The following is a 22,238-nucleotide window of genomic DNA, read 5'->3' on the forward strand; positions in this document are numbered from 1 at the left end:
ATTTAAAAATCAATGAAATTATACAAAAACGGTTCAGTAAATGAATTTCTTGCTTATTTATGTCTTATTTATTTGCAACCAGTCGTAAAGGTGGTCAGAACAGTATTAAGGAAACACAAAACGATATTCGGGACCGGCACCAGCACCTAGGCCCTATCAACCGGACCTGCGCCAATGCTAGGCCTAGCTGGACCCTAATTTAATTACAAGTGGGAGTATACTACACTAACTAGGCTAGAGTGCCTCACTTTTGATGCATCCAAGCGACTGCTGTTTCAAGTTTCGTACAGTACAGTAGGTCCTACCTGTTGTTTTTGCTCTACAGCACAGTAATTTTCAATAAAATTAATGTTTTTATATTGTTTTATTTTAACATGTATTTTTGCTCTTAGGCATTTTTTTCTAAACACAACATTCTTCAACACATTCTTCGTCGTCATAATGACCCTTGCTGAGGATCGGAGACTGTGCCTCCAAAACTTTGCCCGCCAATTGGTTATTTTTTTTGGGGGTGCGGTGGTGGTGTGCAAACACATGCTTCTTAGAATGACGTCAGATTGCCCAAAGTTTCATAGTGTGTCACAGGAGGAACAAGCTCAGTGTAATAACCAATGAAGTTTTAATTAAACAGATTTTATTTTAAACAGATTTTATTTTTAACAAATAAAGAAACTCTAATGGTTTTATTTTAGAGATAAATATATATAATTTCAAAACAAAATTTAATGACAAGAAAGATCGACGTTTCGGGTCCATCATGGAACCATTCTCAAGATCAAGTAAATTCAAAAAACAAAAATATCAAGCAGTGACAGGACGTAAGTAATTAATTTACATATCAATAGGGCCTACTGTGTGGAGCCATTAGTGGAGCTAAGCAATAATTAGCCCTTCTTAGCAGATTAACTAGATAAACAGTTTGGCTTTGACTGAATCAGTTTGTTTGTTAAGTGTAAGTGTGTGAGGAGGGGCCTTTTTCACTCCCACGACCAAAACAAAACTTTTTAAAAGTAATTTTAGCACTTGAGCTATACTTTAATAGGAACATTGCATATACACCATTTTATTAGACACTTTTTCAACATTACAAATCCTCACTAGTTCCAAGAAATTCATTTACTATAAAAATGAACGCTCACATACTGTAGTTTTGTAATTGTTCTTGTTCTGAATTATCTTTTCTCCCATAACACATCATGATGACTAGATGATATTCGTCCAATTATTATAGAGTATTTATATTTCTTTTTTAAAGCCCCATTCCCGGCAAAATTTCACTAAAAACTGACTTTTTTCAGAAAATATTCATTTGCATTACTCCAATTATTATAAATCATGGAAAAATATTGGCATGAATTTTAGTTTTACGCAAAAGAATAAAAAAAATGAGAAATACAGACTATTTCTCATAAAATATTACCATTTTCTGGACGAATTAATCATCGTTACTAGGCAAATTCAGAGGTTGTAGATCGCATCCACTGGAATACTCTCGCTTTTATGTATACTTTTATACAGTCAATAAAGTGCGGCCTCTCTAATGAGATTAGTTTTTGTACTTCGTATCTCGCACAATGCGGTCGTTCGATTAAAGCTGAGATATGTTTGTTTAAGTGTCAAAATCTCAGTCAGAATCAGTTTTTCAACAAATTTGAAATAATTCCTATGAAATATTATATTTCACAAGTGTCAATACTAGCAACGTAATATATCATGTCGGCCGTTTTTATGTGTGATAACAGAACCTAAATCGAGGTAAGGCTAGGCCTAGCCTAGCAGCGCTGGATAGGCTAATGTTTTCGGCGCCTACGATATTTCTTCTCACGACCTATCGCAAAATCAAAATTCATCCGCATTTATTTTTTGTGTGGAACACAAAAAATCAAATTTCAGTCTTATTTTACATTTTTTTCATTTTTAGGAATGTCTAAATTCAGTTAAACTAGCAATTCCGTATTATATTTATAAATCTTTATAACATTATACAAAAATTAGATTTTTCTTAAAAACTGAAATTTTGCCAGGAATGTGGCTTTAATTATTAATATTAAAATATTGAATCATCCATTAGTGTCATTCTGGTTTGTTGGATGTACTATTCCTTCTTTAAAATGTTAGCTCGACTGTATTTTTACTATTTTAAACTGTATTTTTAACTTGTGGCAAATAACTGTAATCATCTTTATGAAGGTATATACATTCCTTACTGTATCATGATTTGATTTGCATTTGTAACTTATGCATTATATTTCTTCAACCTTGGTATACCAGAAATTAACTTCCTTCCTCATAAGAATAATACCAATACTAATACTTGTATCACATAGAAATAAACTATTGGAATAAGTTTGAGTAATAAAGGATTAATTTTATAAGTACGGCATCAACACAATTTTCTGTAGTAATAAAATGATAACTCTATGTTTGCATTTACACTTAAATGCATTTCCTATTTAATATTAATTAATTCTTCTACAGTTCTTTTGCTAATTAAATAAATGTACTTTAACACAATTAATTTAGGAGCAATACAGCTTTCTTGCAACCATGTATTACGAATCTTAACAAAGTTGTGTGGGTCCGCTGGGGAAAACATGGAAAAAACAGTGTATTTTCTACAATAGAAATACTTGATAGTATTGATACTAATAAGCTAAAATAATTTTATTTAATGTTTCAGTTGGTTGAAATGAGTAATTCAAATGTCAATTTGTCCAGCTACAACACTAAAAATTTGCTCAGCCTTAGCGGGACACACTTCTTTGCCTTGTGTTTCTATCCACTGCTGTTATCTTTAAGCCAGAGGTTCGATGTTTGAGGTTATTTATTGATTATTTAGTTAGCAAGTATATATTTTTACCTAATAACCAGCATATATAGCATTCTCCTCCATCACATGACTGTATATGGGGCTGTTGTTATCTCCAGCTTGATTTGTTTTTATATCAGAATCAGCTTTTAATGTTCCTTTGAATCCTGTATCTACCAATTGATCATCTTGATTGGATGCAGTAGGTATTGGTGGATCCTCAAATCCAGCGTACTCAGTGTTTTCTACCATCACATGACTGACCCCAAGCCCGGTGTTGTCATCTCTCACTCTTCCAATGCCTTGATCTGCTCTAACCCTTGTTGATTTAGTTTTCTGTGGTGCTATTTTTTCTCCCATTTTTATTATTTCATTGTGTCTGGATATGTTACTCATTGATTCAGTTTGTTCAGGCAATCCCTCATAAATGTTGTTTTCAACTATGCCCATATCTGCTAAATTATCAGCCTGCTTAGCTGACTGTAATTTTGAATCCTCTTTTTTCCATTCTCCTGTCTGCATTTCTTGATCTTCAATTGATTTCTCTCTACCAGATGTTCTTTTTTTAATAATGCAACAAATTATCACTATTAGAAGAACAGCACATCCAATAACTGACCCCCCTATGATATAATATAATAGATTGTCTTTAGATGTGGGAGATTCTTTACTGGGAAATTCTTTACTGGAAGTTTCTTTAGTCGTAAGATCTGTTAGTATAGCTGAATATTTGACAGTTGGCATGGTAACATCTGAGACTGATGATGGCATATTTGATTGTAGCCAAAGCTTGCTAGTTCTGGTCAAAATCTCTTGTGGCATTGTAGTGTGTGCTGTGGTTCCTGAAGAAGTTTTTCTTTTTGTTGTCAGAGAAACCGTTGTCTTGCCGTCTGTTGTTGGAATCAGTGTAGCTGGAAATGTGATGGTTGACATGGTTGTACCCGACACTAATGACGATGTGGGCTTGCTGGCTGTGGTCAAAAATTCCTGTGGCATTGTCTCCTTCCTAGTATATGTCATGGTCTCAAGTGAAGTAGTTTTTCCTTTTGTTGTCAGGGGAAAAGTTGTCTGGTATTTTGTTGTTGGAATCAGTGTTGATGGCTGAGAAGATGTTGACTGCACAGTACATTCTGCAACTTCATTAAACCATTTGACTCGACATTGGTAGGTTGCCTCTAGATCCTGTTGTTGAAGGTTTAATGTGTGGTATAAGTATGTCAATGCAAATCGCATGTTGTTCTGAAACTGTACGCTTCTAATTGCAATCATGATATCATCTCTCCACCATTCAATGGTGATTCTTGGATTACCTGACTCAGTGTAACATGACAGTGTAACATTTTGCCCAATGGAATCATTTTGGTAACCACTAGCAACACAAATTGGATATTGTGATGGCGGTGGATAATAAACATTTAGAAAACTGTAACCTCTTGATTCAAATAATGTAACACCAGTGGTTTCGTCGATCACTTTACATCGATATCCATTCCCATGAATCCATTTTCCGACATCAAGCCCTTTTGTGATTGTTATTGTCAGTTCATATTCCGTTGAGTTGTTAAGTGAGTATGCTAGTGCTTCAAGGCCAAGTTCAGAGGTTAGTAGCATTCCATTTCTATAGATCTCTGCTTCATCTCTATTTACTGTCCTTCTATACCAGATGATGTAATGTTGCTCTGAAAAGATGGTATCAGTACATTTAAGGTCAATGATGTCACCTTCAGATGCACTTATAGTGACCTGTACATCTCCAGTCAAAACTGTTCTTCTGGATTCACATTGAGTAGTTAAAAGTAGATTGTATGTGATCAAAAACAGCAACCTCAACTTAGCAAGTTTATCCCTCATCATGATTGCATTAATATTTGTAACTGATTAGCTTTTTATGTGTTGAGCACTTTTATACCAGAAATTAGCTTCCTTGTAAGGATTATACCATTACCAATATCATAGAAAATTGAAATAAACTCAACTAAGAAAGGATTGATTTTGCAAGTAATGTATCAACATAATTTTCTATAATATAGTAAAAATAACAATTCTTTAATTTGTAATATCAGTATTTAATTTAGTTACATAGTATTTAACCATGAAGGAGCTGAGTACCAAAGCTAAAATTTGGTTTATAGGTAGATCTATATATCTGATTAACTGGGGTAAATTTAAGAAAAGATTTTAAATGTCCACATGATGATCCGTTGTTGAGAAACATAGGCGTTTTTCACTTTTATAGATCTGGTCCCAACTTTGAATATATACCATTCAATTTTAATTGAGTTGATCAGCCTGCGCTTGCATGTGGCTAGAGACAACTACACTTAGATAATATATCTGTAATATGAGGGGTATATACCCACTCAAATGGACGCAGGGTGACCTCGAAAATCACAAAAAAATTTGCATCGTTAAACAAAGCTGCTATTTTGAGTGCAAATAACTTCAAAGGGAAGGGATAACTGTTAATCTAAGGCCATATTTGTGAAATATGGCAAAAATAAGTTAGAATACCAAGTTTGACTCTGATAGCTATTACCAATCTTGAGTTATAAGCTTCCAAAGTTGAAGTAAATTGCACATGCACATCTTGAAGAACCACGCCCCTTTTTCTTGATATATTGTTAGCAATGAATATTGCTTACAGTACGCTCCACTGAGCCGCTTTATGTTGTTTTGTTTATTCAGGGCAAGGTGTTGGCTTCAATTCAGATTATTTTTTTGTATGGTATTTCACAAAAGAATTTTCTCTTATTAATAGAATTTGTACAGTTCTTTTGTTAATGTAATAAATGTACTATTAGTAAATTTATTTAAGAGTGAACTCATAACAATTTTTTTAAACTAAAGATTTTCCCAAAGAAAAATATATTTATAAATAATGCACTGTATTCAAGTTTAAACTAAGTTGTTGACCTAAATTCAAACCGTATATTTACAATTTTCCTGTTCCTACAACCACATTCTGTTTCTTTGAAGGAAATTGACAGTGTTTACAAATTTCACAAATTCACAAATTAGGACAATGTCTATTAATAAACTTTAATGACAGTCATATATAGTTTCTCGAAGGTCTGCTTCATATTTTTTTAATTTTTCACTATTTTATTGGGACCCCAATGGAAACTAATCCTTTTTTTAGTATTAATTGGGTAACCCCAAATTTATCCATGTTTTTTCCCCTTAATTTATTGGTATGCTTTTTGTTCTTACTGTACCTTAGTAATTTCTCTGTTTTGTTACGTGTGTGTGTATATAGATTCAAAATAAAAACAATGAATTTTTATAAAAGTATGGTTTCTTAGAAAATTTAATTGTCTGCTTTTAGACAATTAAATTATATTTTTTTAAACTGAATATGTGTAGATGTAGTTCATTTATATTCAATTTAAAAAATATAGATTTTTGGGTGGCAGCAACTTTTTATCTGAAATTTAAATGTCTCAATGTTTAAATGTTTAGTTTTATTCATAATCATTATTAATGGGCAGAAGATTGGTGAAACAGTGTATTAAAGAGGTTTCTGCTGAAATGAACTACAGTCCGACTGTCATCTTCAAATATACAGTAAAACTTTAAAATGAAGCCCTGGGCTTCTGTTTCTTTGCGAATTGTGGATGGGCTTCTATTCGAGGCTACTATTAAGTAAAGAGGGGGCTTCTTTTCAAAACAAATTCTGTAAATTTTTTTGGATTACCATAAAACAATAAATAGGTCCACTGTAACATCAATCTGTATTATGGAATGTATTAACTGGCATTAAATCACATAATCTACTGTATAAACCAAGCATGTTTTAATTTATGTTGTTGCTTTGAAGTTAATGTACAGTGTATGTACTGTACTTAAAAAGCCCATGCTATCTTGAAGAGAAGGGCATGGTCTTCAATTTGAGATGGGCTTCTTTTCAAGGCTACTTTTGCAAACTAAAGAGGGGCACTTAGATTCGAAATGGCCTTCTCGAGATTAAGCCCATTTCTTCTATTCCTTCTTCTAGGGTACATTCACACACGTGGCGTAAGGCTGGCGTAAACCTAGCGTAGTGTACGCCTTTGTGTGTGAAGCAGTGGCATTATTTACGCCACTCACAACGCCACCTCCGTGGCGTTATCAACGCTACCTGCAGACCCCAGCTAACACCACATGCTTGAAGGATTTGACCTCATTTCAAGAGATTGACCAATCACGATTGCAATAGATTAGTTATTTTGATCTCTTTCCTGTGCTCTCTATAAATAAAATGGTAAAGGGGTTCTTTTTCTATTGCATTTTACTTAGTTTACAATGTATATGATTTGTTGATTGTGTTTTGTAAGATATTTTAACCTATTTAGACTGTCTATTTTAAAAAACCTAAAACACCGACAATTGTTCCACAATGCTAGCTGAAAAATCAGAAGTAAAATTGTTCATTTTAAATACAATAATCATGTAAGTTCACTACGAACAATTCACAGATTTAAAAGTTTTAATGATGCACTGTGAATATTTTACTACAGTTAAGAACCCATACATTATTTAAAACTGAAAACTTTCCCCCCATAGGCCTATACTACTAGTTTAACGCCAGCGTTGATATAGCAAATGCCGTTTGTGTGAACACTTTGGAATTTTAATCCGTGGATTAGCTTATGCCGGCGTAACCAACGCCAGTCTTATGCCATATGTGTGAACATACCCTAAGGTTTTACGATATTATCTTAGATTTTTAAAAAAACCAATCAGACAATCTGAGAGACAAGATTCTGTCTGTCAGTGGAAGTAGAGGCCTTGTTGGCATGAATGCAATATGAATCTAACATATTATTAATTATCATATTATTTCTTTTAATTAATACAGTGTACATTGTGATGGTAGCATGATACCTTATTGATTTTGAATTTCTAATTCATAGTATCTTGTAAATGTAGCCGGCACCAGACCAACCCCCTCCTCAACATCACAGATGTTAGAGTCAACATCCCAAGGAGACAACTTCAAGAATTTTAAAGATGTTTTTAAGCTACGAAATTCTGAATGTCCTCTTCAAGGTGAGTTTAGTTTGTAAGTTGTTAAATATATTTCTTTAATGCCCAACAGCAACTGTATTTCACATTTTAAAAAAAGTTCTTGTTAAGTTCTGAGAGCTGAGCATCCTATAACTGTCAATTGAGAATTTTTGTTTTCTTATTCATATTTTCAACTGTAAGTTAATAACTTACAAATATTACAAATTATGTACAGTAATTCATATGTGGACATTTTTTTTTCTTCCTTTTTTTCAGTTTTTTAGCTCATGACTTTATTAATATATATTATGGTGTGACCAGTCAAGGTAGACAAGGTATGGGTTATGCGATAGCTGTGCTAAAACCCATCTTTTAGCTGACTTTGTCTTTTTATTATGTTTTTTTAAGGCTGGGAGGATGGAAAGAGAGCTACATTGATTCAAAAAGAGAAGGCTATTGCTGCAGCATTTCGAGGTGGCAAACTCTACCTTACTAAAAGGTAAGAATGATGAGATGCTTGATATGGGTGACTTGTATGTTAAGGTGGTAAGCAAAGTATAATGGACCTTTCCGCTAAGAACCAACCAATGGATATTGTTGCTAAGGTCTCACAAAAGCTTGTGCGTTTGTTGGACACATGTTTGTTTGTGTGACAAGCGCAGATTTTTAGCGATGTTCTGATTAGTCAGTTAAGTTTATTGATAAAAGAGTTCTCAGAAAATGGTACTCACCTAAACAAGCACAAACTCGTACAATCTAACTCATATCCTGTGTTAAGAATTTTGTTTTCTTTTAACTGAAATGAATAAAATATAATAATTATAAACAATAATGCTTTTAACAATCAAAGAAAATGGGAAATTCCAGTACTTAATATTGGGAAATGAACACACCATTACTAAATCTATATATCTCAACAAAATTGATTCAAAATTTATTAAAGGTATTCTGAATAAATACTGTATATCATATCGCAAGTCATAATACAAAAGTACAAGAATGTTTTTATATCTTTACTATAACTTTTAATAACTTCCTGAAGTCTAATAGCCATAGATAAGATAACTAAAGGATGTGTTAAGTAAAGTTCACTGTACCATATATCTCTGAATTACCCTTGTAGGAGTGGAGTTGAATAGCTTGGTGGTTAAGTTGCTTGCCTACCAATCCCAATTCCTGTCACTGTTTCAGGAATTATCTCTGAACCAAAATAACTCTATTCCCCACACCTCATAACGAGATTTAGTTTGTGTAAAGCGTCATGCTGTATGTTTGTCTTGTGAAAGGGATTTTCACTTACAAGTAGGACAGTGATATATTCCTATCAGCAATCCGTGGTGTCTGTGTGTCTGTGTGCACCTAAATAAAAATGAAAAATAGTTGTCTTGTGTAAGGCTAGGTAACAAACTAGGACAGTGATATACTGTATTCACTGTTGGCAATCCTTGGTGCATGTGTGTGCGCGTGTGTGTGCACCCAGGGAGTTCTTATAGAGTATCACAGTCATGTCCGCCAGGTGGCGCCCTCAGACATTGGTTACCGTTCATTACGCCTGAATGACTTCATAGACTTTCTGAAATAGGCATTTTCAAATCTAATATTTTACCATCAAGATGTACTAAAAACACAAAAGCTTGCATTATATTAGATATAACATCTTAATAATTACGCTGGAAATTGGGATCAGTGGTTTGTCAGTGGTGACTACGTGCACGTTAACTCACAGAGAGCTAGTGATGTTACACATCAGCAGTACACAGTAGTACTTATACAATAAATAACTTCTGTTTGTGTTAGAAGAACTTGTTTGGAATGGTATTTTGATAGACATTTGTAAAAAAATAAACATTTCTTAAAGCATTTGAAAAAGTCAATTTTTGGTCGATGCAGTCAGGTAAAAATAACTCCTTAGGCTGGGCTACGACCTAGGTAGTTGTAGGTAGAGGCGGCATCCCTGTCTGGCCGTAGGCCTACATCTAATTCTAATTTCGTTCCTCAAGTCCTTAAAATAGATCTAGAATATTCCTATTGAACGTTCAGTTTGTTTAGTTCATGAAGGTCCATTGATTCAAAGAATTCCTTAGTTGTTCATATAATACAGAATTTGAAGGAACTTTCTTCTAATTAAATAACCTTGTTTTACAAAAGTAATTTTCAATTACAATTCTTCATCGCAGTGTGCGATATCTTCTCGCGGTGACGAAAAAAATGAGGTTTTTTATTTTGGCACACGAACCTAAAAAAAAATCAAGCCAAGCGTCTACTATTGGAAAAATTATTGGTTGCAGTGATGACGTCATGATTGACTTAATAAGAAATAAATTTTATTAGACTTTTTGTATTATACTTTCAGCTACCTTTGCTTCTGGCGCTCCAGAGTCTTCTCCCAAAAAAATATAACAATTCCTCTATGTGATGTCACCAAATTGGAAAAGGTATTTATCGCTTTTATTTCATTCATTCACTCATTCTTTATGTAGCCAATAATATAAAACAAGTGAATACAAATCACAATTACATTTGAAGGAAATAAAAAATATACATGAGACAATAAATTACCCAAGTTGGCTAGGATTAACTAGAGTGTGAAAAACATTCTGGCTCTTAGGCCTGTAATTGTCCAGTCTTCGGAATTTTGTAAACATATACAAAAAATAATTAAATTAAACAACAATATAAATAAAATCTCTCATTAAAAAGCAAAGAATAACAAATAAAGTAACAATAATGATGATATAAAAATATACAATTACAAAATTAAATAAATCCATACTTTCATTTTAAAAATCAAGGCAGATTGAGAGATATATAATTATAATAATTCAATGTTAAACAATTACTATTATAGAAAAATCTTATCTGAGTTTAATCAGTGGACTTTTCGGTAACTAAACAAGTAAAATAAGTAAAATAAGGTCAAGCATATCCATGCCAGCTATAAATGTAAAATTAAAACTGTATGCCTATGCCAATAATAATTTTTATTTATTTATTTATTTAATTCAGCTGGAAAAAGAGTAATTTAACGAGAAAAAAAAAAGAAAAACAAAAGAATATTTTGGCTCACTATTCACAAGATTAACAATTAGATATAACAATCAATATCTATACGCACTACCTCATTAAAAGGTCCATTTTCAGGGTAAATAATAAAACTCAATCAACATACCAAATACAGTAGAACTCCTCCTTTGGGACACCCCTATCAAAAGTGGTGCCGCTAGCGGGGTTTCCACCGGACAAGTCAAGACCCCCCTCCCGTCGAACGGAGCTCATGGGGCAGTGAGACCATAAAAAATTAAAAAATAGACCCACACCCAGACAACACATGTCTGTCACAGTCTGAAAGTGCCATTTCCGACCATCCAGATGTTCCCATTCTTAAAAGACTCTCATTTTGGGCAGCTTAGCGCTATTAAATTGACACTTTCTTTGTCCTGAAGGTGTCACATTAATAGGGATATTACTGTATTCAATTTTCAAATACAGATAACCACATATGAAGTCATAAAAGAATGAATAATCATATGCTTCATCTGTTGCAGTTTAATTAGCTTTGTCATTTTATTGGTGAGAAAAATCTACACATTGGGTAACAAAAAGCCTTCATATGAGATTCTTTTGAAAACTGTTTATGCTTATTTCCTTGATTTAAAATTTAGATGAAGCCTTTCAGCTTTCTCCCTGGGTCAGGGATGTCGATTGAGATTCATGTTTCTTCGGTTGAAAAGCCATACGTATTTGGTGCCATCATAAACCGAGATGAGGTGTTTAATCAGATTTTACAAGTGGCACAAGCGGCGCAGTTAGCGTGGGCCAAAGAGGGCGGATCTGAGGAGGAGCATGCTCCAAGTGATGATGATGCGGATATTAGTGATTAAGGTTAGAAGAGATGTTAGCAGTTGTATATTAGATAAATTGTCAGTTACTGATGAAGTGGAGATGAATATTTTGCAATATTTATAAGTTAATTAAGTTAATAAAATAATACGTAAAATTATCAGGATGTAAAGCCCAAGACTGATAAAAATCAAATATAATCTCTACCACTAAGGATCACTTACCACAGCTGTATAATGGTGCCATAATTAGCCTAGATAAGGAACCGAGAAGGAGCAAAGTGGGAGAATATTGCTTTTATTTTTGTTGTTTATGTTATTTGTCAATTCATTGCAACCATAATAATTAGTGAATGAATCTGATTGCGGTTAATTATGGCAGAATGCAAATGATGATAAGAAGACTGAGCGGGATTGCTCAGACAACAAGAGCACCCGTCCTGATACTCCATTGATCATTATTATCACCACCAATACCACCACCACCAATATGATAAAATGTTTGCAAAAAATTTGTGAACATCAAATTCAATAAATATTGAAATTATATAGAGACTATAAATTCTGTTTCTCTACTTTCTAATTTATTTACATATCTTTTATTACACAAACCCCCATATTTTCCAACTTTATTATACACTGTTTTAAACTCAATATCTTTCTTAATTATTAGTTAGTTGTGAACAATTAATTAATATTTTGCCCAATGAAATATTTTTACTTAAAATGTATAAAGTAGTTGTTGTAAGATGAAGATTTGTGAATACTTGAATGCAAATATATAAGCAGTGATTTTTGTATAAAAAATATTTTTTAAAAGTGCATTAATAGTTAATTGAAAGTAGATTTTATTTAGCATGAAATGGTGAATTTTTTAAATCAACCCTGAACTTGTTTCACAAATATATAGTTAGCTATTTAGTAGTTTTCATTAACCAGATCTATATTTGATATTTATAAATGTGATTATAAAATAATGTAATCTATATTGGTGAACATTTATCTGATAGCTTACTAGTATTTGTGCTAAGAAAATCAAATTTCATTTCAATACATGTTGTATAACATGTTAAACATATTTACATACTGATAGTTGTAGAATCATATACTTAATAAATATTACCTAGTAATTTATTATTATCTTTCCCTCAGTTTTTTTTTTGCTGTCTTGTTTGCCAATGCATCCTTTTCATATAGATCTACATATATTTCATTAGGCACACAGTATAAAGCCATAAAACCAACGAACAGCGATATCCGCAGTAACCAGAGATGTAGTAATCAAAAATTGAAATGATGTAAGAACATTTCTCTTATTAACTGGTGCAGCTTGATTACACAGTATACTTGTTACTAAAAATAGAATCATGTATATGAGCTTTGGAAATTAATGCATCTAACTGAATATTTTAATGATATATTATTCAAATAACATGCGATATAACAAATTTTAAACAAACTGAATTGGAGCTTGATTTACAAAGTCAAGAACAATTAGGAAAACAATATATTAGCAAAACACAAAGAAAAAGCAATCCGACACAACATCATATGTGGCATATAGTATAAACAAGTTACAATAAATACAAGGTGAAAATGTCAGCATCAAAACATAAAGAACATTGAGAAAAATGTAATAAACCAACCATCAAACATTATCAATTGAAAACTTTATAAAATGTAAAAGCAATTTTAACAAGCATCTTTGCTTTAGTGTTGTATGATTTACAAAATAAACAATGCTCAGTAGTATCATAGAATATACCGTAAAACCTTTAATTGAAGCCCATCTCGAATTAAAGCCCCCTCTTTAGTTTTCAAAATTAGCTTCTTTTCAAGATAGTACAGTAGATACACTGTGCATGAATTTCAGAAAACAAAATAAATTAAAAACAAGGCTTGGTAGGTGATTTATGCCAGTTAAATACACTCCATAATACAGATTGACATTACAATGAACTTATTTATTGTTTAATTTTCAAAATTTACAGCATTCATTTTGAAAAGAAGCCCCCCTCTTTTTGCAAAAGTAGTCTCGAAAAGAAGCCCATCCAAAGTTCGCAAAAAGAAGGCGGGCTGGGCTTCAATTCAAGGTTTACGGTAGGATTTTTGTATATGTACTATTTCGAATGAAAATAATACAGTTTTGTAATCATTTGATACTTAACCTGAATGTACTGTTCAGTTAAGCCACCCTGCTCTTTCAGTGTTGTTGCTAAGGTCCTACAAAACAACTGCGTAAACATACATGAACACGTGTGTGTTTGTGGTATGTGTGATTGTCAGCAGCATTTCACCATCGTTTTAGATAATTGCGTTAATGTAAGCCTATTGTTTTGGTTCATTAGTCACTTGTTTATTGTTCTATTTAGTTTTTTTTAGTGTCTTAGGAGTGACATTAACATATCCTTGCTCATTGTTGCTTTTTGAAGATCTGTTTGGTGTTCCATTTAAGTTGTCCTTTTGTGTGCCAGGTTGCAATGCGACTATCTGATAAGGAACAACTTTTGCCACCTTTCGGCTATTGCTGTCAGCACTCTTGTCAGTAACTCTATTCTTAGCAGGTTTTACATTGATGTAAAGATGTTCTTCAATGTTCAATCCTTCATTGTTTTCGTCAGGGTTAATATTATTATAAACATGTTCTGCAATCAATTTATTGTCTGTAGTACCAGTAGGTTGGTTATAAATTTCAGATTCCTCATGAAACTACTCAATAATTTCTTCACGGTAATTTTCATTTAGAATTGTCATTCCTTGGTTGTCATTGTTGGCTAACCTCTGTGTGACCGACATTCTCTTATATAACAAAAGGCATAGGATTATCAGTAAGAGTAAAGTGCCACTAACAGTCAATGCAATGACTAAAGAGTTTGATTTCTCAGAAGTTCTGGGATCTCCAGCTGTTAGATATTCTGCCGTTGAACTCAATGTAGTTTTGCTTGGTGTTGTTAAAGCTTCCAGTGTGTCATCTTCTCTTGCGGTAGTCATTTTCTTAGCTGTTGTCTGCAAAGTTGTTGTTGATGGCCTATTTGTTGCAGTTGTCACATGTTCTTTTGTCGGAATCAGTGTTGATGGCTGAGAATATGTTGGATGTACATTGCATCCTTTAACTTCATTAAACCCTTTGACCCTACAATGGTATGTTGCCTTCAGATCCTGTTCTTGAAGATTGAATGTGTGGTTTAAATAGATCAATGCAAATCGAATGCTGCTCTGAAACTGTATTGCTCTACTTTCCACCATGGCATTATCTCTCCACCATTCAATAGTGATGTTTGGATTACCTAGCTCAGAATAACATGATAGTATAACATTTTGCCCAATTGAATCATTCTGATAACCGCTAGTGACACAAAGAGGATATTTTGCTGGTGGTGGATATTGAACATTTATAAAACTGTAACTTGATTCAAATAATAAATTACCAATAGTTTTCATCACTTTACATCGATATCCATTCCCATGAAGCCATTGTCCAAGATCAAGTCCTCTTGTGATAGATATTGTCAGTTCAAATTCAGTGGAGTTGTTAAGTGAGTATGCTAATGCTTCTTGACCAAGGTCATAGGTCAGTAGCATTCCATTTCTGTAGATCTTTGTTTCATTTCCATCCAATGTCCTATACCAGATGATGTAATGTTCCTCTGTAAAGATGGTATCAGTACATTTGAGGTCGATGATGCCACCTTCAGATGCACTTATAGTTCCAGACAAATCTCCATCTAAAACTGATCTGCTGGATTCAACATGAGTAGTTAAAAGTAGGTTGCATGTGAGTACAACCATCAACCTCAAGTCAGCAAGTTTATTTCTCATGATGATTGCATTTGTAACTGATCAGTTTAACATTAGCTTAGATTTTAGTAGCAGAAATGAACTTCCGCATAAGGATTATACCATTAAAATTTTAAAAATGAATGGGTTGATCTGTTTGAATATGATAGCATGGTTGAAGAAATTTCAAACAGCTAACTGATCTTTTATTATCATCACAAAGGAAAACCTCTAGAAAAAGCAGGCCACATAATGTAATAAATATTATAGTAGAACAGTTGAAAATAAAAATACATGAGAATCAACCTAGTGCAATAAGAAAAGCAAGTAGACATGGAGATTTATTGGCTGCAATTTTATTTGGCCAAAAAAAAGGATAAAAAATTTAAACTGTTTAGATTTTTGTTGTTTACGTGAGGGACAGCATACTAGCTTTTACTGGAATCTGTCTATTGGATCTCAAAAAATCTTGTATATATTGAAGCATGTGGGGAAACAAACAGATTCCTTATATAAATATATATATATATATATATATATATATATTGGTAGGCCAATTCATGCAATTTTCTGCACTTTATTCAATGACACTTTAAACTGCTCATGTTTTTGACCAAGGAATGAAAGTCAATTCGGTAGCATTTTTTTTTTTAAAATTGTATTGACATTTTAATCACATGTTGCTGTTATTTCATTGTAAAAAGGTCCCAAAAATTATGATCACGACCCACTCAGAAAAAATCCTGGATACACCCCTGCGGAATGAAGCTGTTAAAATTCTTCGAGAAAGATGTTGGCAATGACTGGGGATAAAGGAGATCCCATGACCGTGCCTTCTGTTTGTTAGTGCTTCTTGACCGAGGTCTGAGGTCAGTAGAATTCCATTTCTGTAGATCTCTGTTTCATCTCCATGAAATGCTCTTCTAGACCAGATAATGTAATGTTCCTCTGTAAAGATGGTACTCTATTAGTACATTTGAGGTCAGTGTTGAGACTTTCAATTGTAGTAATAGTTACGCTGAATCTCCAGTTAAAATTGTTCTGCTGGGTTCACATGAGTAGGTTGTAGGATTATACCGTTACAATTTTTGAAATGAATGGGTTGATATGTTTGCATATGAATGCATGGTTGAAGAAATTTCAAACAGCTACTCAGATTTTTTATTATCAGCACAAAGAAAAATGTTTAGGAACAGCAGGCAAAAATGCAATGAATACATTGTAGAATAATCTGACAATGAAAATATATGAGTCAACCTCATGACTCAACCTAGTGCAAAAAGAAAAGCAAATACACACATGAAGATTACTTAGCTAGCAATTAGTTGACCAATACTGGGTATTGGATGTAAAATTAACAATAAACTGTCTATTGTATCTCAAAGGATAATTTTCTAAATATTTAGAGGCACATAGGAAACACCCAGATTTCTTCTATAAATACAGTACAGTATGTAAATATTGTTTTTAAAACATGTACTTGTAATGATTGTAAACCTGCGTAAGTATGATTGGTTGTAATTTTAGGACTGCATGTGTAAATTTTAAGCTTTCCTCTATTTTGGGGGATCTTTTTACTTTCAACGAGGCAAAATATTAAAACAAAATTAAGAAGAAATCTAATTATTCTCAAAAAAATATATTCTGTTGGTGTCTAGGCATTTGTCAAGAAGGCCCATAATGTACCACATCAGCTTTACATCTGTTTTGTATTTTAGTAGCAGAAAGTAGCATCCTCAGAAGAATTACCAATTGTTGAATTTAGAAGGGGTTGATATTTTACAGTTACATATTTTAAAAAACGTACATAGGAATACACTAATAAGGTAAACCACACTATCAAATGAATAATCATTTTAATACTTGGATATTCAAGTATTTTAAGTACTTTTTATTCATCAGATTCACATTTAATCTGAATTACATTGATGCTTACTAAATAAAAAGTACAATTAAAGATAAAATACAAAGAACATTCAAGTATTTCATGTATTTTTTATTCATAAAATTCCAAGGTAAAGCTGAATTATTACCTTGATGATTACAAATAGTTAAAAAATACAATTAAAGTTAAGATGCAAAGAATGATCAAGAAACGATTTAAAACATACAATAAAAGGTGCACACTAAATATGAATGAAAACAGTAATCAATTAGACAGCAATCAAATTAATTCAATAAAATGTATGAATAAAATGAAGGACTGTTAGGTAATTATTTGCAGTAATTATTTGGCAATATTGTTGCTAAGGTCTTACAACTGTGTGAACATACATACATGTGTTGTGTTTGTGAAACATGACCATACTCCTGCCCTCATTCTGATTGATCAGTGTAACTGAAGTCATTTTTATTGAGAAAATCCTTACCAATATCAGTTTATTTTGGTCCATTGTTCTATTTTGATTTTTTAGCTTCTTAGGAGTGACATTAACATATTTTTGCTTATTGTTGCATTTTGAAGATCTGTTTGGTGGTCTATTAGTTGAATTGTTAGGTTGTGTGGCAGATTGCAATGAGACTATCTCATAAGGAACAACTTCTACCACCTTCCGACACCTATAACTGTTGGCACTTTTGTTTGTAGCTCTACTCTTAGCAGGCTTGTAAAGATGTTAAACTGCTCTGTGTGTAAGGCTCTTTTCTTTTCTGGTAGTCATTGGCTTTTACCTGTATTCTGCAAAGTGTTTGATGTTACTGTTGGCACATGCTCTTTTGTTGGAATCAATGTTTATGGTTGAGAGGATGTTGGCTGTACATTGCAAGTTTGAATAAGTAGTGATTTTTGTATAAAATTATTTTTTAAGTGCAATAATAGGATTTTAACATGAATTGGGGATACTGTATATTAAAAAAAATAAATATATAGTTAGCAATTATGATATTTATCGTAACAGGATCTATATTTGATATTTATAAATTTGATATAAAATTCTCTATATTGGCAAATATTTATTAGCTTATTTGTGCTAAGAAAATCAAATTTTAATACATACTGTATAACATATTAACATTCGGTAGAGTTGATGTCAAAAGTCATAAATCATAGAATTAAAATTAGAATAAATATTATCCGGCAACAATACCATTTCTCCTGAGTTCAGTGGCGGATTCAGGGGGGGTTCAAGGGGTTCGGACGAACCCCCCTCTGTGAAGAAACGCAACAAAATACTACAGTATTGGGTCCTGGCTTACAAAAGGCTCCTGGCTAACCTCATAGTTATCAACCGTCTCGCTATCAAAAGTAAAAAGAACAGGAGCTTGTTATTTTTATGCAGTAGGGTACAGATAAAGACGAAACGTCTGACCAGCTTAAGCAGAGCATGTGCTAGCCCCACATTGAACCAGCATCGCAAATGAACACAGCCAAACCAAGGCAATATATAGATACAGCCCAGGTGTGAATGCATATAGTGGAACACGAGCTATGCACCTACTCGATTGTGGAATGTTATTGGATGGGAGGCTCGATTCCAGTAGACACAGAGAATATTTTGTCATTCTTAACGCATCCTACAAAACTCATACCAGACAACACTAGTCGGATACAAGATAGTCTATATTGTGCATCAATGGCGGCCCGCTGGATCTCAGAAGAGATTCTTCAATAACATATACACACAGGATAAAGCCTGTCTCTTATACACATCTAGATGTGTATAAGAGACAGGATATGATTCACAAAATAAAAAATGCTCAATAGTATCAATCAAATTAATAGAATATAGGTTTTGTATAATACGGTATATGTACTATTTAGAATGAACATCATACAGTTTTGTAATTATTTGATACTTAACCTGAATGTACTGTTTGGTTAAGCCACCCTGCTCTTTCAGTGTTGTTGCTAAGGTCCTACAAAACAACTGCATATTCATACATGTACACTTGTGTGCTTGAGGTACGTGTGGTTGTCAGCAGCATTAGCACCATCATGTTAGATAAGTGTGTTAATGTAGGCCTATTGTTTTGGTTCATTAGTCACTTGCCTTTTGTTCTATTTTGTTTTTTTGAGTGTCTTAGGAGTGACATTAATATATGTTTGCTCATTGTTGCTTTTTGAAGATCTGTTTGGTGTTCTATTTAAGTTGTCCTTTTGTGTGCCAGTTTGCAATGCCACTATCTCATAAGGAACAACTTTTGCCACCTTTCGGCTCTTACTGTCAGCACTCTTGTATGTAGCTCTATTCTTAGCCGCTTTTGCATTGATGTAAAGATGTTCTTCAATGTCCAATCCTTCGTTGTTTTTGTCAGGGTTAATATTATTATAAATATGTTCTGCAACCAATTTATTGTCTGCAGTACCAGTAGGTTGGTTATAAATTTCAGATTCCTCATGAAGCTGCTCAATAATTTCTTCATGGTAATTTTTATTTAGAATTGTCATTCCTTGGTTGTTGTCATTGGCTAACCTCTGTGTAGCAGACATTCTCTTGTATAACAAAATGCATAGTATTATGAGTAAAAGTAAAGTGCCACTGATAGTCAATGCAATGACTAAAGAGTTTGATTTCTCAGAAGTCCTGGGATCTCCAGCTGTTAGAATATATTCTGCTGTTGAACTCAATGTAGTTTTGTTTGCTGCTGTTAAAGCTTTTTGTGTGCCATCTTCTCTTGTGGTAGTCATTTTCTTAGCTGTTGTCTGCAAAGTTGTTGTTGATGGCCTATTTGTTGCAGTTGTCACATGCTCTTTTGTCGGAATCAGTGTTGATGGCAGAGAATATGTTGGATGTACAATACATCCTCTAACTACTTTAAACCATTTGACCCGACATTGGTAGGTTGCCTCTAGATCCTGTTGTTGAGGATTGAAACTATGGTTTAAGTTCATCAATGCAAACCGCATGTTGCTCTGAAACCCTACACTTCTACTTGCAATCATGACATAATCTCTCCACCATTCAATAGTGATTCTTGGATTACCTGGTTCAGAGTAACATGACAGTGTAACATTTTGCCCAATGGAATCATTTTGGTAACCACTAGCAACACAAATTGGATATTGTGATGGCGGTGGATAATAAACATTATATTGTGATGGCGGTGGATATTGAACATTTAGAAAACTGTAACCGCTTGATTCAAATAATGTAACATCAGTGGTTTCGTCGATCACTTTACATCGATATCCATTCCCATGAAGCCATTCCAACATCAAGCCCTCTTGTGATTGATATTATCAGTTCAAATTCAGTGGAGTTGTTAAGTGAGTATGCTAATGCTTCCTGCCCAAAGTCAGCAGTCAGTAGAATTCCATTTCTATAAATCCCGGTGTCATTACCACCAGTTGTCTTTCTATACCAGATAATGTAATGGTCTTCTTGAAAAGTAGTATCAGTACATTTGAGGTAAATGATGTCACCTTCAGTTGTAACTATAGTTAAGGCCAAGGGTGAATCTGATCCAGTCAAAACTGTGTTTCTGGATTCAACCTCAGTAATTAAAAGTAGAATGCATGTGATCACAACCATCAACCGCAACTCAGCAAGTTTACCTCCCATCATGATTGCATTTGTAACTGATCAGTTTATTAAATTAGGTTTCAGTAGCAGAAATTAACTTCCTCATAAGGAGGAAGTTAATTAAAATAATAATAATAATAATAATAATTAGTTAGTTAAAATGAATGGGTTGATGTTTGCATATGAATACATGGTTGAAGAAATTTCAATCAGCTGTTAAGATCTATTTTTATTAGCATAAAGGAAAATTTTTAGAAACAGCAGGCAAAAATACAATGAATATGTTGTAGAATCATCTGACAATGTAAATACATGAGTCAACCTCAAGACTCAACCTATTGCAATAAGAAAAGTGAATATACATGAAGATTTCTTGCAATTAATTGACCAATACTTGGTATTAGATGTAAAATTCGACAATAAACTGTTGAGTTAGGAGATAGCATATCATCAACTGGAATCTGTCTATTGTATCTCAAAAAATAATTTTTTATATATTGAGAGACACATGGGGAAACACCCAGATTCCTTTTATAAATACAGTATGTAAATATTGTTTTTAAAAAAAATATTTGTGATGATTTCAAACCTGCATAAGTGTTGTTGGTTGTAACTTTAGGTCTGCATGTGTGAATGTGAAGCTTTCCTCTATTTTTTTTTTATTTCTTTACTCTCAACGAGGCAAAACATTAAAACAAAATCAAGAAGAATTCTAATTATTGTAAAAAAATATATTCTGTATATATTTGTCAAGAAGATCCACTATGTGCTATCAGCTGTACATCTGTTTTGTATTTTAGTAGCAGAAAGTAGCATCCTCAGAAGAATTACCAATTGTTGAATTAAGAAGGTATATATATATATAGGAATATGCTAAAAAGGTAATCAAATAATAATTATTTTCATACTTGTATATTCAAGTATTTCAAGTATTTTTAATTCATCAAATTTGCATTTAATCTGAATTACATTGATGCTTACTAAATAAAAAGTACAATTAGAGATAGAATACAAAGAACATTCAAGTATTTCATGTATTTTTTATTCATAATATTCCAAGGGAAAGCTGAATTACCTTGATGATTACAAATAGCTGTCTCTTATACACATCTAGATGTGTATAAGAGACAGAGCTTAAGCAGAGCATGTGCTAGCCCCACGTTGAACCAGCATCGCAAATGAACACAGCCAAACCAAGGCAATATATAGATACAGCCCAGGTGTGAATGCATATAGTGGAACACGAGCTATGTCAAGGGTTCAGACGAACCCCCTCTGTGAAGAAATGTAACAAAATACTACTGGTCCTGGCTTGCAAAAGGCTCCTGGCTAACCTCATAGTTATCAACCGTCTCGCTATCAAAA

General features: G+C 33.1%; 1 protein-coding gene across 1 annotated transcript; it reads left to right on the top strand.

Moving 5' to 3' along the window:
* The first annotated feature begins 7,705 nt into the window (after positions 1 to 7,705).
* On the top strand, positions 7,706 to 12,980 carry LOC117115365 (GRAM domain-containing protein 4-like). The gene is made up of 4 exons (XM_033259130.1): positions 7,706 to 7,837; positions 8,204 to 8,294; positions 10,149 to 10,230; positions 11,458 to 12,980. Exons 1-4 carry the CDS (start codon positions 7,753 to 7,755, stop codon positions 11,674 to 11,676), a joined length of 477 nt encoding a protein of 158 aa, XP_033115021.1. The 5' UTR covers positions 7,706 to 7,752; the 3' UTR covers positions 11,677 to 12,980.
* Positions 12,981 to 22,238: the final 9,258 nt, after the last annotated feature.

The sequence above is a fragment of the Anneissia japonica genome, unplaced genomic scaffold (assembly GCF_011630105.1).
Source record: "Anneissia japonica isolate Jap-2015-1 unplaced genomic scaffold, ASM1163010v1 scaffold288073_len612986_cov165, whole genome shotgun sequence".
NCBI classification, from domain to species: Eukaryota; Metazoa; Echinodermata; class Crinoidea; order Comatulida; family Comatulidae; genus Anneissia; species Anneissia japonica.

Bases quoted from the DNA above. Each gene is read 5' to 3' on its own strand.
- LOC117115365 (XM_033259130.1), top strand. From the start codon at position 7,753: ATGTTAGAGTCAACATCCCAAGGAGACAACTTCAAGAATTTTAAAGAT. The intron at 7,838-8,203 runs GTGAGTTTAGTT...TGTTTTTTTAAG, and splicing joins TTCTGAATGTCCTCTTCAAG to GCTGGGAGGATGGAAAGAGA. The intron at 8,295-10,148 runs GTAAGAATGATG...TTATACTTTCAG, and splicing joins AAACTCTACCTTACTAAAAG to CTACCTTTGCTTCTGGCGCT.